This window comes from Petaurus breviceps, unplaced genomic scaffold (assembly GCF_028583685.1).
Source record: "Petaurus breviceps papuanus isolate PSGF00001 unplaced genomic scaffold, PetGlider_PUasm1.0 90845, whole genome shotgun sequence".
In the NCBI taxonomy this organism is placed as follows: domain Eukaryota; kingdom Metazoa; phylum Chordata; class Mammalia; order Diprotodontia; family Petauridae; genus Petaurus; species Petaurus breviceps.
In genome coordinates, this window is record NW_027187359.1 from 6,010,222 (window position 1) to 6,025,456 (window position 15,235).

The 15,235-nt window shown below is 37.1% G+C and overlaps 1 protein-coding gene across 1 annotated transcript in view; it reads right to left on the minus strand.

The window, feature by feature from the left end:
* ASXL2 (ASXL transcriptional regulator 2) overlaps nucleotides 1-15,235 on the minus strand; it is a 178,202-nt gene that overhangs the window by 116,930 nt on the left and 46,037 nt on the right. Inside the window, exon 2 of the mRNA XM_069072009.1 lies at nucleotides 8,594-8,676. Coding sequence (XP_068928110.1) covers nucleotides 8,594-8,676 — 83 coding nt within the window. The remainder of the gene's footprint in view (nucleotides 1-8,593; nucleotides 8,677-15,235) is intronic.

Here is a 15,235-nt window from a genome sequence, read left to right on the forward strand (position 1 = left end):
ACACACACACACACACACACACACACACACACACACACACACACACACACACACACACACAAAACTAGCCATGTGACCTTGGGCAAGTCACTTAACCCCAACTGCCTTCTAAAAAGCAAAAAATTTTTTTGAAAAATTAAAAAAAAAGCAGGGTGGTTGTAATTGCCTTCTTCTCTGCTCTCATCAGACCCATCTGGAGCAGTGTGTTCAGTTCTGGATATCACAATTTAATACGGACATGTGAATAAAGAGAAGCTTGTTGGAAAAGACAGGAAAAATCAGTGTTGAAGTTGCACAAAGATCTCTCTCTTTCTCACTGATATGGGGTGGGGGGAGAAAAGAGGGGGAGAGAGAGAGAGAAACACATATATACATTTATTTACAGAGATCATGAAGTGGTCTAAATATTATAGATTTCAAGACAAGCAGCTACATTTTCTATATCCTTTGACCTAGAAATGTTATTCTTGGGCTTCTACCTTAAGGAAGTCAAAGAAAAATAAAGAAACAATGTATACCAAATTATTACTAGCAGCAGTCTTTGTGGTATTAAAGAACTGGAAACAAACTAGCTGTCCATTTATTGGGGAATGGTTGAAAAAATGACATCACATATGGAATATTATTGTGAAGTAAGAAGTTGCTGTTTGTTATTCAGTTGTTTTCAGTCGTGTTAAGACACTGCCTGATCCCATTTGTGGTTTTCTTGGCAAAGATGCTGGAGTGGTTTGCCATTTATTCTCCAGCTAATTTTACTAATGAAGAAACTGAAGCAAAATTTCTTGCTCGAGGTCACACAGCTAGTAAACATCTGAGGACAGAAATGAACTAAGGAAGATGAGTCTACCTGACTCCAGGTCTGCACTCTATCCACTGTGCCACCTAGCTGTCCCAAAGAAATGACAAATAGGAGAAATTCAGAGCAATATGGGAAGATTTGTAAAGACTAATGCAGAGCTAGATAAGTAGAACTAGACATACAATAACTATAATGAAATAGATAATTCAAAGAAAATTGAACTCTAGAGAAAAAAACCAGTGGAGATTTTAAATATTCTTGAAACACATCCTTGAAAGGTAAAGGACTACTACAACAGAATATTATACACAGGGTCAGATAGGTATGCTTTTTTTGTTACCAGAGACAGTTCAATATGGAGGAAGATGGGTAAAGATTATGATGTAAAGACAAAAGATATCAATAAAATATATTTTTAAAAATTCACTGAAGGACATGGAGAAGAGATAATAAACATACCTCCTCCTTCACAGCAGAAAGATAAGGGACAATTAGGATAGACTGTGGCCTGTGAGAGTTTCAATTTTGAATGTATTGATGCTTAATTTTTTTTTCAACATTTACAAAATGGTTGGGGGGGTAGGGGCAAAGATTGTTGAATGAATGCAATCTAAATACAAAAAGCATCAATAAATAGGTGGGTTTTTTTAAAGTGATATCTTGGAACTGGCAAAGATGGTGCTGGAAATAATCAGTGTGGCAGAGGTTATGGAAAGACAGACACACAAGACATACAAAGTCCAGAAAAAGATATAAACTGAATAATTTTATTACTTCCATGTTAAATTATAATACATATTTTTAAAATATGATGTAATGGAAGTTGGCATTTTCAAAAATAATGTTTTGTTTTGTTTGCATATTTCATGCTTACTGATGACTCTTGGTGATAAAAATAATAAGAAAATTATAATAAATTAAATTAAATAATAAAAAGAAACTTAAAATTTAAAAAGGAAGACAGGAACATTAATGTCTTATTACTAGAGCTGTAATTTGTCCAACCATTTTGGAAAGCAATTTGGAATTATCCAAAGAAAGTGATTAAAATGTCATCCTCTGGGGCGGCCAGGTAGCACAGCGAGTAAGAGCACTGGCCCTGTCGGGATGACCTGGGGATCAAATCTGGGCTCAGACACTTAGCACCCACCCAGAAACACCTGGCTGTGTAACCTTGAGCACACCTGGCTGTGTAACCTTGAGCAAGTTACTTAACCCCAATTGCTTAGGGGGGGCCAGGTGACTCAGAGAGTAAGAGCACTGGCCCCAGTGTTGGGATGACCTGGGTATCGAATCCGGGCTCAGATGCTTAGCACCACACCCAGAAATAACTGGCCGTGTAACCTTAAGTTACTTAACTCCAATTTCTTTTAAAAAAAAAATGTCATCCTCTGACCCAAAAATTGCACAACTAGAGGTGTGTATTACAAGAATGTCAACAGATAGGTCCTATATGGATCAAAATATTTCAGATGAGCTAATATCTGTAAAAGTCCTTAGCACAATGCTAGGTATATAGAACAAATGTTTACCTCATTTTCCCAAGACCCTTTATCTGGTGGCAGCTATACAGCACAGTAGATACTGTATACACTGCTGCTGCTGCTGCTACTACTACTACTATTACTACTACCATTTTTATTGTGGCTAAGGAACTAGAAACAAATTAGACAGTCATTGACTGTGACAAAGGTAAATAAATTGTAACATATGAATGTAATGTACTATTACTATGAGAAACAAAGAAAATGAAAAATACAGAAAAGCATGAGAACACCTCTAAGAACTAATGCTGAGTGAACAAAAACAAGAAAAGCAATACACACAATAGCGCCAACAATGTAAAAAACAAAAAACCTAATCTGCATAATTACGATGACCAAGATTGGAGATGAGAAAATGCACCTCCATCCCTTTTGCTGAGGAGGGTCACTGCAGGTAAGGAATACTACAATTCTTTCTACATCGACATGTGCAATATGCAGTCACACTTCATTGGTGACCACTGCTCCTCTGACTAGAAGACAGGGGTGATATGCTCCAAAGCCTCTGTCTAAGGCAAAGAGCCAGATCAACCATCTCTGTTTCCTTCCTAGCTGCACCATCAGCACTTTGCCATGCCCCCTTGCTAGATACTTTCTCCCTCTTTCCCCATCCTCTTCCTTCACCTTCCTCCTGTACGTTGCCTACTCCTGTTAGCCTCTTTCTATTTTATATTTGTATCCCCAGCATGCAGCACATGCCTGGCACACAGCAGATGTTTAATATTTGTTTACTGAGTGACTACACTGTCAGACTCAGTTGATAATCTTAGTTAGTTTTGCCAAACTTTTTTTTAAAAAAAGCTTTTTTGTTCTTGTTACTGAGAATGGCTTTCTAGCTGTGTAAAGGGTGAAGCATATATTTAGAAACAAACAGGACATAAAATTGGAACATTTATTAATTTCTAAACTTTTAAAAAGGAAAAAACTAATGAACTGAATTCAAATAAATGTGAGAAAATTTATATTAATATGGAAAAAATAAGCAGGAACAACATGCACGACTTAAAAATGAATACATCCCATGGGGCAGCCAGGTGGTGAAGTGAATAGAGCACCAATCCTGGACTAAGGAGGACCTGAGTTCAAATCCAGCCTCAGACACTTAATACTTACTAGCCATGTGACCTTGGGCAAGTCACTTAACCCCAACTGCCCTGCCCTCCCCCCTCCAAAAAAAAAAAGCAAAAAAAATGCATATTAAAAATGGACACATCCCTAAAAAAAAAACTGAATTCTGAACTGAAAAATCAATGATGGTCCTGGAGAAGAGACAAAGAAATATACCTCAAAACATCATTGGGACTACAATAAAAGAATTTTGTTATGTACTTAAGAAGCAATCTCTATAATGAATGTTCTAGCCTTTTGGAAAGGGGGAAGATCAAAAACAAAGAATAAGGGGAAATGACTGTTAGTATTTCTCACGTACATAAATGCGTAATAAATCCTTGCTGAACAGTGTGGCAGAAATGTGGTTGATCTCCCTTCAGGAAGATTTGGGTTCAAATACTGCTTCTGATAAATCCCAGCTGTGTGACCCTGGGCAACTCACTTAAGATATCAGTACCTAAGTCAATTCTTTAAGACTATAAATTGTAGAGATGGTGCCAATCTGTACTGTCTGAGAAGTTCCTCATTAGGAGCTTCTCACATCAAGGAAATCACAGGAACAATTCCCCCCACCTTCCAAAAAAAGTTTACTGAATTATAGTTAATTTGTCAAAGATGTTTTATTAAGACTTAGGACTGGGGGGCAGCTAGGTCGCGCAGTGAATAGAAAACCAGCCCTGGAGTCAGGAGGGCCTGCGTTCAAATCTGGCCTCAGACACTTAACATAAAAACTAGCTACGTATGTGACCTTGGGCAAATCAATTAACCCCAATTGCCCTCCAAAAAGGAAAAAAATGATTTAGGACTTCTGGTGTTTTGCCATGCTTGTGTATCAAGCTGTCAGGGAAGTAACTTTTTTCAGAAGAGAGAAGAGTAGATGATATCCTTTATTTCACTCCATTAGGCTATCATTAACTTAAGAGTTACAATCAATCGAGTCTTCTTTGAATATTTCTATGACTTGACTTTTGGTTCTATCAGTTTTGGGTTATATTAGGCTACTTTTTACAATAAAAGTATTAATTTCCTTAACTGTAAGAAAGACAGAACTGACATCTGATTGCAACTGTTTAATAAAAAGCTCATTTAGGTATCACTATAACATAAAGGAGTAAGACTTTTTCTTATTCCTTAAGACTCAAAACATTAGATTAGATAAAATTTGAGCTAATCAAAGTAAAACAACTTTCTTAATCAAATGATAGCCAAAACAACAAAAATGAAGAGGCAGAAAGGAACAGATGACAACAGAGAAAAAGGAAGAAAGAAAGTCTATTTCCATGTCATCCCAAATTTTAATGATCATACTATTGGTGACATGCACTACAGTAGGTTCTAGAGAAACTAATCCACACTTACAAAGAGCTCACATTCCAATGGGGAACATAAACAAGTGCATGTAAAAATATATACAGCAGGGGGTGGCTAAGTGGTGCAGTAAATAGAGCACCAACCCTGGACTAAGGAGGACCTGAGTTCAAATCTGGCCTCAGACACTTAACACTAGCTGTATGACCTTGGACAAGTCACTTAAACCCAATTTACCTGCCTTCCCCACTCCAAAAAAAGAGCAAAAAAAGATGTATTATCTATATCTATCTATCTATCTATCTATCTATCTATCTATCTATCTATCTCCACACACAGTATAAATATAAAGTTAAAATAAATATGTATGTATACATATGCATGTGTCCACGCACATACACACGTGGAGTTTGGAAGGGAGAGTACTTACTTAGCAGCTGGGGTTTCAGGAAAAGTTTCAGGCAGAAGATGGTATTTGAGTTGCTATTTAAAAAAGAAACTCTATGAAGCTAAAGTAAAAAGAAAGCATCCCAGGCATCTGATATGACCAGTGCAAAAGGTGTAGAGAGGAAATGAAGCTTTGTGTGAAGAAGAGACAGAAGAGACAGACACCAGATTGGCTGGATCACAAAGCACAGGAGGGGAAAGTAACGTGGAATAAGGTTAGAAAGCTAGATTTGGTGGCTTACTAAAGGCAAAACTGAGGAGAATATACTGGATTCTAGAGTCTCAGTAGGAGAGTGAAATGATCAGAACTGTGCTTAAGGAAAACCACTTGTGGTAGCACCATGGAAAACGTATTGAAGTACAAAGAGATTTTAGCCAGCAAGACCAACAAGGAAATTGTTATAATTGAGGCAAGTCATGATGAGAGTTTATTTCACACCCTGTATGAAAAGTTCAATAGGCAGATGGTGATGTGGGATTGAAACTCAAGGGAGAGTCAAGGACTGGAAATAAAGACAGGGAGAGTATTCAGAAGGAAAAAGTCATCAGCATTTTCAAATGAAGCAAAAAGGTTAAGAAGGCTTAGGACTGAGAAAACGCACCACCAGATTTGGAAATTAAGAGAACTCTGGTAAACTATAAGAGAATAATTTCAGTTGAATCATAAGATCAAAAAGGCAGACTGAAGTGAGAGCAGAGGAAGTAAAAGCAATGAGTATAGATAGCTCTTTCAAGAAGTTTGGCTGAGAGAGGAAGAAGAGAAATAGGACAATTATATGAAGGGATATTAATATTAGCATCTAATGAAAGTAAGGATGGGCATATTTGAAGACATTACGGGAGAAATCAGACGACAGGAAGGCGTTTGAAGACATGAGGAGAGGAGGGGGTGACAGAAGGGACAATTTGCTGGGGAAGACTGGAAGTTCACATCAAAGTCTACCTGTATATGAGTTAGCCTTGACAAAGATAAGAACCGCATTTTATCAAGGACTAGAGGGAAGGAGAGTGGAAGATGACGTCAAGCAGTTCTGAGATGAAGAAAATGGGGGGGGGGTAGATTACAGTTCACTAGAATGCGCTCAATTTTCTTTTCCAGTGAAGTAAGAAGTAAGGTACTCAACTGAGAGAAGAGAAGAAGGAAATATATGTAAAGGCTAGAAGAGAGAAGAGGAGGCTTGGAATAGCTTCTATGAGGAGTAAAATTGGGAATTAGGGAGAACTAAAAGGAATACCTTTCTGCACGTAAGGACCCAGTCCAAGTTTGATAACATGAATTTATAATGTACCTAGCAGTAATGTATTTCATGTGAATCATTCTAAAAAGTGTCACACTACTAAATCTAGAGGTCACCACTGAAAATCAGAGAATCTCAGTGTTGGAAGAGGCCTTGCAGACCACTTAATTCAACCTACACCTATACAAGAGACCCTGCAAGTTGTTCATTACTTGAAGATATCTAGTATGAAAGACTTGTTACTTGAAGGCAGCCCCACTACACTTTCAAATAGCTTTAATTGCTAGAATTTTTTTTTCTTTAAATAATATCTAAATTTGCTTCTTAGAAACTTCTACTTAACATTATTAGATTTGGTGGCTTTACAGGCAAAACAGGGGAGATTATATTGGATTCTAGAGCATGAGTAGCTGAGTGACATAATCACTGTTTTCCCAAACAAATAGGAAAGGAAAAGAGAAAGAAAGGGGAAAAGAAGATGTGACAAATATAAAGAAACTCAAGAGAAACAAAAAGACATTAAGACAGTAATTTTGAAATATCAAAAATAGTTAGTTTCCACTTAGTGACATTAGTTCCATTAATAGCTTATGCCTTTAGTCATTAACTAAAAATGTTAAATCTGCAAGTATCAAAGTCAAATTCACTAATTTGTAGATTTCTTTCTCCCTATCTCCCCATCCAGGAAAGTGGCTCAGTAATCACAACTGTCAGCTCTTTTAGTACATTGCATTGTTGTTTGTCGGGACCTGGGTATGTGAAGTCTTCAAGGGCAGTGAGGTTCACTTGTGATAACCCTACTCATATCTTGAATTTCTTCCCCCTATTTATCTTGGGTATTTCAACGTCCCAGTACAAAATTTTTCTACGTCTCTCCTAGAACAAAGAAAATCAACCTTAAAGGCAGCTCAGTTAACTAAACTACAAATCCCATCCTTCCTTTAATCTTTTGCTTCCCCGTAGAACCATTTGTTGGATCTGGAAAGAGTAAAATGAATTCTAATTACTCTCTGAAGATGACCCTTCAACCAACAGAAAAATAGTATAGTATAAATCAGATATAGGCTATTAATAGAACTAATGTCACTAAGTGGAAACTGTAACTATTTTTGATACTTCAAAATTACTGTCATATCTTTTTGTTTCTCTTGAATTTCTTTATATTTGTCACATCTCCTTTTTCCTTTTATTTCTCTTTTCCTTTCCTATTTGTTTGGGAAAACAGTGTAAAAAGCTTAAGACACAGAACTGGAATGAAATCCAACTTAACCACACTAACAGCATTCTCATCTCTAGCATATGCTCCATCATCTGTCAAAGTCATGGAGAACTGAAACAAAAGCTTCATCAACATCAAGATCAAGCACATCTATTGCTTCCTCCTAAATCTATAAGGAAAACAACCCTGTTAAAGAAGGAAAATGGTTTCATTAAAAAAAAAGGTTTCATTCAGTAAGATTTGTTCTCTTAATCATTTATTGGTCCAGGTCTGAAATTGGTATTTTTTTATCATAGTGAACTGTGCTAAAAGCTTTTCTAATCTATGAAGATTCAAATAAATTAAGGGTTACTGCTTTAAAAGGAGAAAAAAACTTCTCATAGGAGTCTTTAAAATATTAAGTTTCAATTCTATGAAAATTTAAACACCATTTTACTGGAACTCATATGTTACTCAAAGGAAAGTTCATCAGCACTTTGGTCTGTTTTTATTATTTTGAGCTGAGGGTAAATGAAATCCAAGGTAAATTTTATTTCTTTAGAAGCAGATCTGACAAAATAGTTATACAGAAAAGGTGGCTTACACGAGAAAGAATCTCTGGGGTATACATTAACAATCCGTCTTTCTATTATGAATGTGTTGTTTCTGGTGTATTTTCCAAATAAATGAAGTATCAAGATGTTTTCACAGGTAATGGAAATTTTTTTAAATGCATTACAAACTTCTCTGCCATACTGAACAGACTGTGGCAAACATCATATAATTATTCAGTGTTATCATAAATAACCATTATTGCTTTCTCCAGTTATTGAGGTATCTGTAAAAGCAAGATGAGTGACAGAGTATTGTATTGACCTTGCACAGTCCATGCCTAGATAACACTGTTATATACTTTGGTCAAGTTAAATGGCATTATAAAATTACTCACCTTATTTCTTTTAATCCCTCCCTCTGTATAACTTGAAGAATTTCTTTATGGCTCATGGGTGTATTGGGATATTTCTCCAGGACCTGTGGGGAAAAACATATAATAATAAACTGATTATTTCTCAATTTAATTATATTTCTGTTCAATATAAACTGAGGAATTTTGTACCAGCAATTATGCTTGCTGAACTAAAAAGGAATATCTAGGATGATAAATGATGTTTTAGTATCTTTCCTCATTCAATAACAAACACAACAAAATATGGTATAGAAAGCAAAAGAGGGGGGAGCAGCTAGGAGGCACAGTGAATAGAGCACCAGCCTTGTAGTTAGGAGGACCTGAGCTTAAATCTGGCCTCAGACACCTGACACACTTACTAACTGTGTGCCTTGGGCAAGTCACTCAACCCCAACTGCCTTACTTCCCCCCTCCAGAAAAAAAAAAAAAAGCAAAAGGAGAAACCCAACTATTAGTTTGGATTTAAAAACAAAAACAAAAAACACTGAAAAAGAATGTGGGGGGAAAATCCACAGATCATGGTGCCTGGCACATAGCAAATGCCTACTGAATTGAAAATCAATGTCCCATCCAATTACAGTTTCTCTCTGGTTAGAAACCCAACCATGTCTTGGCAAATTTCATGCCTTCCAAACCTATTAAAAAGTCAAGAATCCTTTAAAATCACCAGTGAAATCAGATATAATTCAATCAAATGAATATTCTAGATTAATATGAGTAATACATATCACAGTATAATCTGTCCTTGTGGACTTCCTCACCACTAAGATAAAATTTAAATATCAAAAGAATTGAAAATTAGAAAAAGAAAAGATGAAAGCAGTTGCTAGAACCCAGTTTCTCTCGTGTGTGTGTGTGTGTGTGTGTGTGTGTGTGTGTGGAGAGGGAGAGAGAGAGAGAGAGAGAGAGAGAGAGAGATGGCCATCGTCTCCCATAACCCCCACCCATACACACAATCTTGTGAAGTCGATGAATCCCTTCTCAGAATGTTTTTAAATACATTTTTGGGTTAGCAACAAAAAATCCTGAAGCTTTGCACAGTGCCTCCCCACACACAGGTGAGGTGAGTAGAGCCCAACTTTAACATAAAATTCAAAGTGAAGAAATGGGCTGGGGAAATGAGCAAACAACAAAAAGGAACTTGACCATAGAAAGCTAATGGTTGTTATCCTTCATTCTCAAAGAAAACCAAAACCACATCATTATGCTAAACTTAAGTTTCAATGTGTCTAACCACAGGTTGGGCACAAATAGTCCAGGTGAACATTTAGGGTGGAATCTCCAAATTTGTGCATCTCATATTTCCTTTAAGCTGCTTCAATTCTGCTTTGCTCATAGAGCACAGGTCATTCTTTGATGTGGGCACACCAGGCTGAGCGGTACTGTGCCAGTGTCTCCCATATCACACAATCAATTCCAAAGTTCTTGAGAGAGACCTTGAAAGTGTCCTTGTATCACTTCTTCTGACCATCATGTTAACGCTTGCCCTGTGTGAGTTCTCCATAAAAGTCTTTTTCGCAAGCATACATTTACATTCACCTGCAATGTGGTCAGGCCATCAGAGTTGTGCTCTCTGAAACAGAGTTTGAATGTTTGGCAGTTTAGACTGAGTAAGGACCTCAGTGTCTGGTACCTTATCCTGCCAGGTTATCTTCAGAATCTTCCTAAGACAATTCAAATGGAAGCAATTCCATGTCCTGGAATGGCACTGGTAGACTGTCCAGGTTTCACAGGTATACAACAATGGGGTCAGTACAACGGTTCTGCAGACTTTCAGTTTGGTAGTCAGTCTAATACCTCTTCTCTCCCACATCCTCTGTTGGAGTCTCCCAAACACTGAGCTAGCTCTGGCAATGTGTTTGTCAACCTCACTATCAATGTGTACATGCCTGGAAAGTACATTACCAAGGTAAGTGAACTTATCCACAGCATTCAAAACCTCTTCATCTGCTGTAATCACTGGTTCTACATATGGAGGGTGTGGTGATGGCTGATGGGGCACCTGTGTTTTCTTGTTGTTAAGTTTTAGGCCAAAATTAGCACAAGCAGCAAGGAATTGATCCATACTTTGTTGCATCTCAGCTTCAGGGGCTGCACTGAGTGCACAATCATCTGCAAGCAGAATATCATGCATCAATATTTCTTCCACTTTGGTCTTGGCTTGTAGCCTTTTCAAACTGAAGAATTTACCATCAGTGTGGTAGCTGACCTTGATGCCATGCTCATTCTCACTGAAAGCATTTGACAACATGGTTGAAAATATCATGCTGATAAAAAAAGCATAGGAGAAGCACACAGCCTTGTTTCACTCCTTTGGTGACTAGGAAGGCATGGGAGCATTGTCCATTATCTAAAACCTGGGCAAGCATGTCATCATGAAACTGACATATAATGCTGATGAACTTCTCCAGGCAACCAAATTTTGACATAAGTTTCCATAAGTCCTCACGACTAACAGTATCAAAGGCCTTGGTCAGATCTACAAATGTTGTGTATAGACCTCTCTCTGTTCTGCTTCTGCCATTTCTCCTGGAGTTGTTAGGCAGCAAACACCATATGGACTGTTTCTCAGCCCTTTCTGAAGCCACACTGGCTCTCAGGTCATCTAATGATCATCTTCCAGATGAAGGATGCCATTAGGTTCCTTTCATGTGGCAAAGCTCCTGGTGCTGATTCTATTCCAACTGAGATTTACAAGGTAGGGGGGGTCCACTGCTCATACAAAAGCTGACTGAAATTTTTCAGGTTATATGTAAGAGGAAGTTATGCCCCAGCCAAGGGTTCAAGAATGCCTCCATTGTCCATCTCCATAAAGATAAAGGAAATAGATTGTCCTGTGACAATCACAGGGGGGTCTGTCTCTTAGTCATTGCTGGCAAAATTCTTGCCAGAGTCCTCCTTAATAGAAAGCTAATACGGAGGCAGGGAAGACCAAGACATAAATCCAGAAGGTAACAATGTGAAGAAAGCTACAAGCAAAGCATCAAAAAAAGAAAAGGTTATGCTGTGTAGGAGCTAGTTAATTCTGTAAATTCACAAGAGGTCAGAATAACTATAAATTTATTAATATCCCTTATCTATATCATGATTTGTATCCTGGAATCTCTTTTTATGCTCTAACCAGTAAAGACAAGTCATATACCATATATCAACATATTATGATAATAAACCACCAAGGACAGAGTGGAAGAAAGCTATTGATAGAAAAGTTCTAAGTGAAAGAAGTCCTTCCTCCTGTGCCTGTAGACAGACGGCCGTTACCAGTCATCCTGACCTACCTCTTGCCACTGGACTCAGATGACTTAGGAGAGAGTGGGACTGATGACTTTGCCCACTTCTGCCTTACTTAAATCCAATTCATTTGCAAGTCAAGACATCACCAAGCTGATGTCATTAGTCCTCTTCCAGGATGAAGGAGAACAACAATAGCAGAGGGGTGAAGATAGAGAACATAACACATAACCTACATCAACACATACACACCTACACACACACACACACACACACACACACACCCTAAAGCAGAGTACAGGGCATGTGACTTTTAAAAAATAAACTGAAGTAAATATAAAATGGGTTCTACATGACCTTCAACGATTGATTCACGTATTAACAATTAATTTAGAAATGAAACCAAATGCTATGTAATTATAATGCTCAAGCTTGGCCCAGAAAAAGATCAGAACATGCACCTTCCTTCCAGAGTTAGAAACTACAAGCATAATACAGTATTGTCAAACCTGGCTCATTTCAAAACTTTGCTGAATTTTTTCTCCTCTTTTATTCTGTTACATGGGTTAGATTGGTGGGTAGGAGAGGTGGAGAAAAATATATTTGGAAATGAAAGGTATGTCTAAAAACAGTATCCGTTTTAAAAAAAAACAATGATTTTACAGGAGATAAAAACATTAGCAATTTTTGATACTCTGACAGGAAAAAGTTTTGATGAGTAGGTTCTGTATGATAATCGCATGTCTGGGTCATATAAAGGATATAGATTTGTTACCATGGTATGATAGAGTGCTCAATTTGGCAACAGAGAAACTGGGTTTAAATTCAAACAGCTACTTACTGCCTGGGGGTGACCTTGAGAAAACAGCTTAACTTCTCTGGGTCCTAGCTTTAGCATTTGTAAAATTAAGAGTGATGGACCAGATCTCCAGGTCCTTTCTAGTTCAGAACCTATAACTGTTAGAGGTCATTATTTCTGTATTGTGTTTTTGTTTCTGTCTGCTTAGCAGTACCAAAACTTCAAAGTTTTACCCAGATAATACATATGGCATGAATGCATTAGTCTTCCTTCTAAAAGATGCACCACAGAAAGACAGAAATAACTTTTTTTGGTAGCCATCATAACCCATAAACAACCTTCAAAGAAAAAATTATTATTCAGTTGGTAAAAACACTTTATTTTGGACAGTCGGCAGGTAACAGTAATGAAAGTAACATCAGTACCAAAATAAGCAGGTACTATTACATGGTACTCACCCATTTTGAAATCCAATCTCAAAACACGGGTTCTGCGAACCACTAAAATATAAACACACTAAACACACCTGAGACTTTGTCAACCACCACTATCACCCATACTGGAAAGTTTAATCTGTATCATGTGTGCTGCATGCACCAAGTTAAGAGAATAAATGTATAGGTTCCCAAAATGTAATCTTAGGGGAAGAGATTCCATAGGGAAACAGCAGCAGTTTCACTGTAATGGTCTTATCAACCAACCAGTATGCATTAAGTATCTGCTATGATGTGACAGACACTATGCTAGGTAATAAGGATAAGAAGAAAAAAAACACAGTCTCTGCTCTTAAAAACTTATTTTCAATTGTGGAGATGACATATGCATAATGTAAACATATAGAGAAAATACAAAATAAGTACAAGGTAATTAAGGTTGTTAGAGAGGTAGGTCACTAGCAGTTGATGGAACTTAGAATGACCTCATAAAGCATGAGGCAGTACCTAAGCTAAGTTTGAAAAAAACACATTTTATGAGGCAAAAGAGAGGAAATAATAAGCATTCAGAATGATAAGGATGATCAGTGTAAAGGAACAGAAATGGAAGATGGAATACCACATATGAGGAGAAGAAAGGAAGGCAATTCTGTGGAAAGGTAATATGTAATAAAACTAGAAAGATAGATCAAGTGAAGGAATTCTTAACCTAGGGTCCATGACCTTTTTTATACAAACTATTTTTATAACTGTCAAATATAATTGGTTACTTTTGTAATTCCATGTATTTAAAAACATTATTCTGAGAAAGAGTTCATAGCTTTCACCAAAAAGCCACAGGACTTTCAGGACCCTTGGCCTAATGGACATTAAACTGCTAGAATCCCTAAAACCATTTCTCTATGGTGATATAAAAAGGCATATCAAATGCTCTAAAGACAAATTTATAAAGGGATCTGATTTCAGTTATTCAAGAATGTAGAAAAAACATGGTTCATTGGCAAACATGTTACAACAATATGGCTGTTCAAAGAACACCATGTGGTAGAACAGTATTTAAGAGAACATCTAACAGCAGGCATTGTGTCAAGAATAGAACTGGAGTGTGACTTTTTGGGGTGGGGGTGGGGCAGAGGTCTATAGTTTCATAATTGGATTGCTGTAGTGAAGAGTCATCTATAGCAATTCATACCTATCAGATTGGTTAACAGGACAGAAAAGGAAAATGACAAATGTTGGAGGGGACTGTTGGTGGAGTTATGAACTGTAACCAATTGCAACCAATCTTAAGAACAATTTGAAACTACACACAAAAGGCACATCCTTTGATTCAATACCACTACTAGGTCTGTATTCCAACAAGATCAAAGGACCTATTTTCTTTTGAGGTTTTTTTTTTTAAAGAAAAGTATTTATAATAGCTCTTTCTGTGGTGGCAAAGAAATGGACATTGAGGGGATACCCATCAATTGGAGAATGGCTGAACAAGTTGTGGTGTGTAATGTACGTATGCATGTATGTACACACACAAACACACACACAGATATGATTAGGATAGAATTCTATGGTGCTATAAAAAATGACAAGCAGGATAGTTTCAGGAAAACCTGGGAAAATTTAGATGAACACAAGCAAAATGAAGTGAACAGAACCACAACAGGGTACACAATAACAGCAATATTATATAAGGTTAATCAACTGTGAAAGATTTAGCTACTCTGATCAAGACAATGATACAAGACAATTCCAAAGGACCTGTGATGAAAACTACTACCCACCCTCCAGAAAGAGAAACGATGAATGCAGATTGAAGAATGTTTTTTAAATTTACTTTACTTTTCTTGGGGTTTTTTTAGTCTGTTTTCTTTTTCAACCTGGCTAATACAGGAATGTGTTTTGCATGGCTTCACATGCATAATCAATATCAAATTACTTGCTTAGGCAAGGAGGGGGAAGGTACAGGAAGGAGAGAATTTGAAACTCAAATTTTTGGAACTCAAATTATCAAAAAATCAATGTTAAAAAATTTTTGCATGAAATTGGGAAATATTTAATGAAAGAAAATAAATTGGAAAAAATAAAAATAAATTTTAAAAAAGAGTCACCCATAGACTGATGGGGGAGGGGGAGGGGTTTTGGGTGGTGCCATGGTTGCTTTGA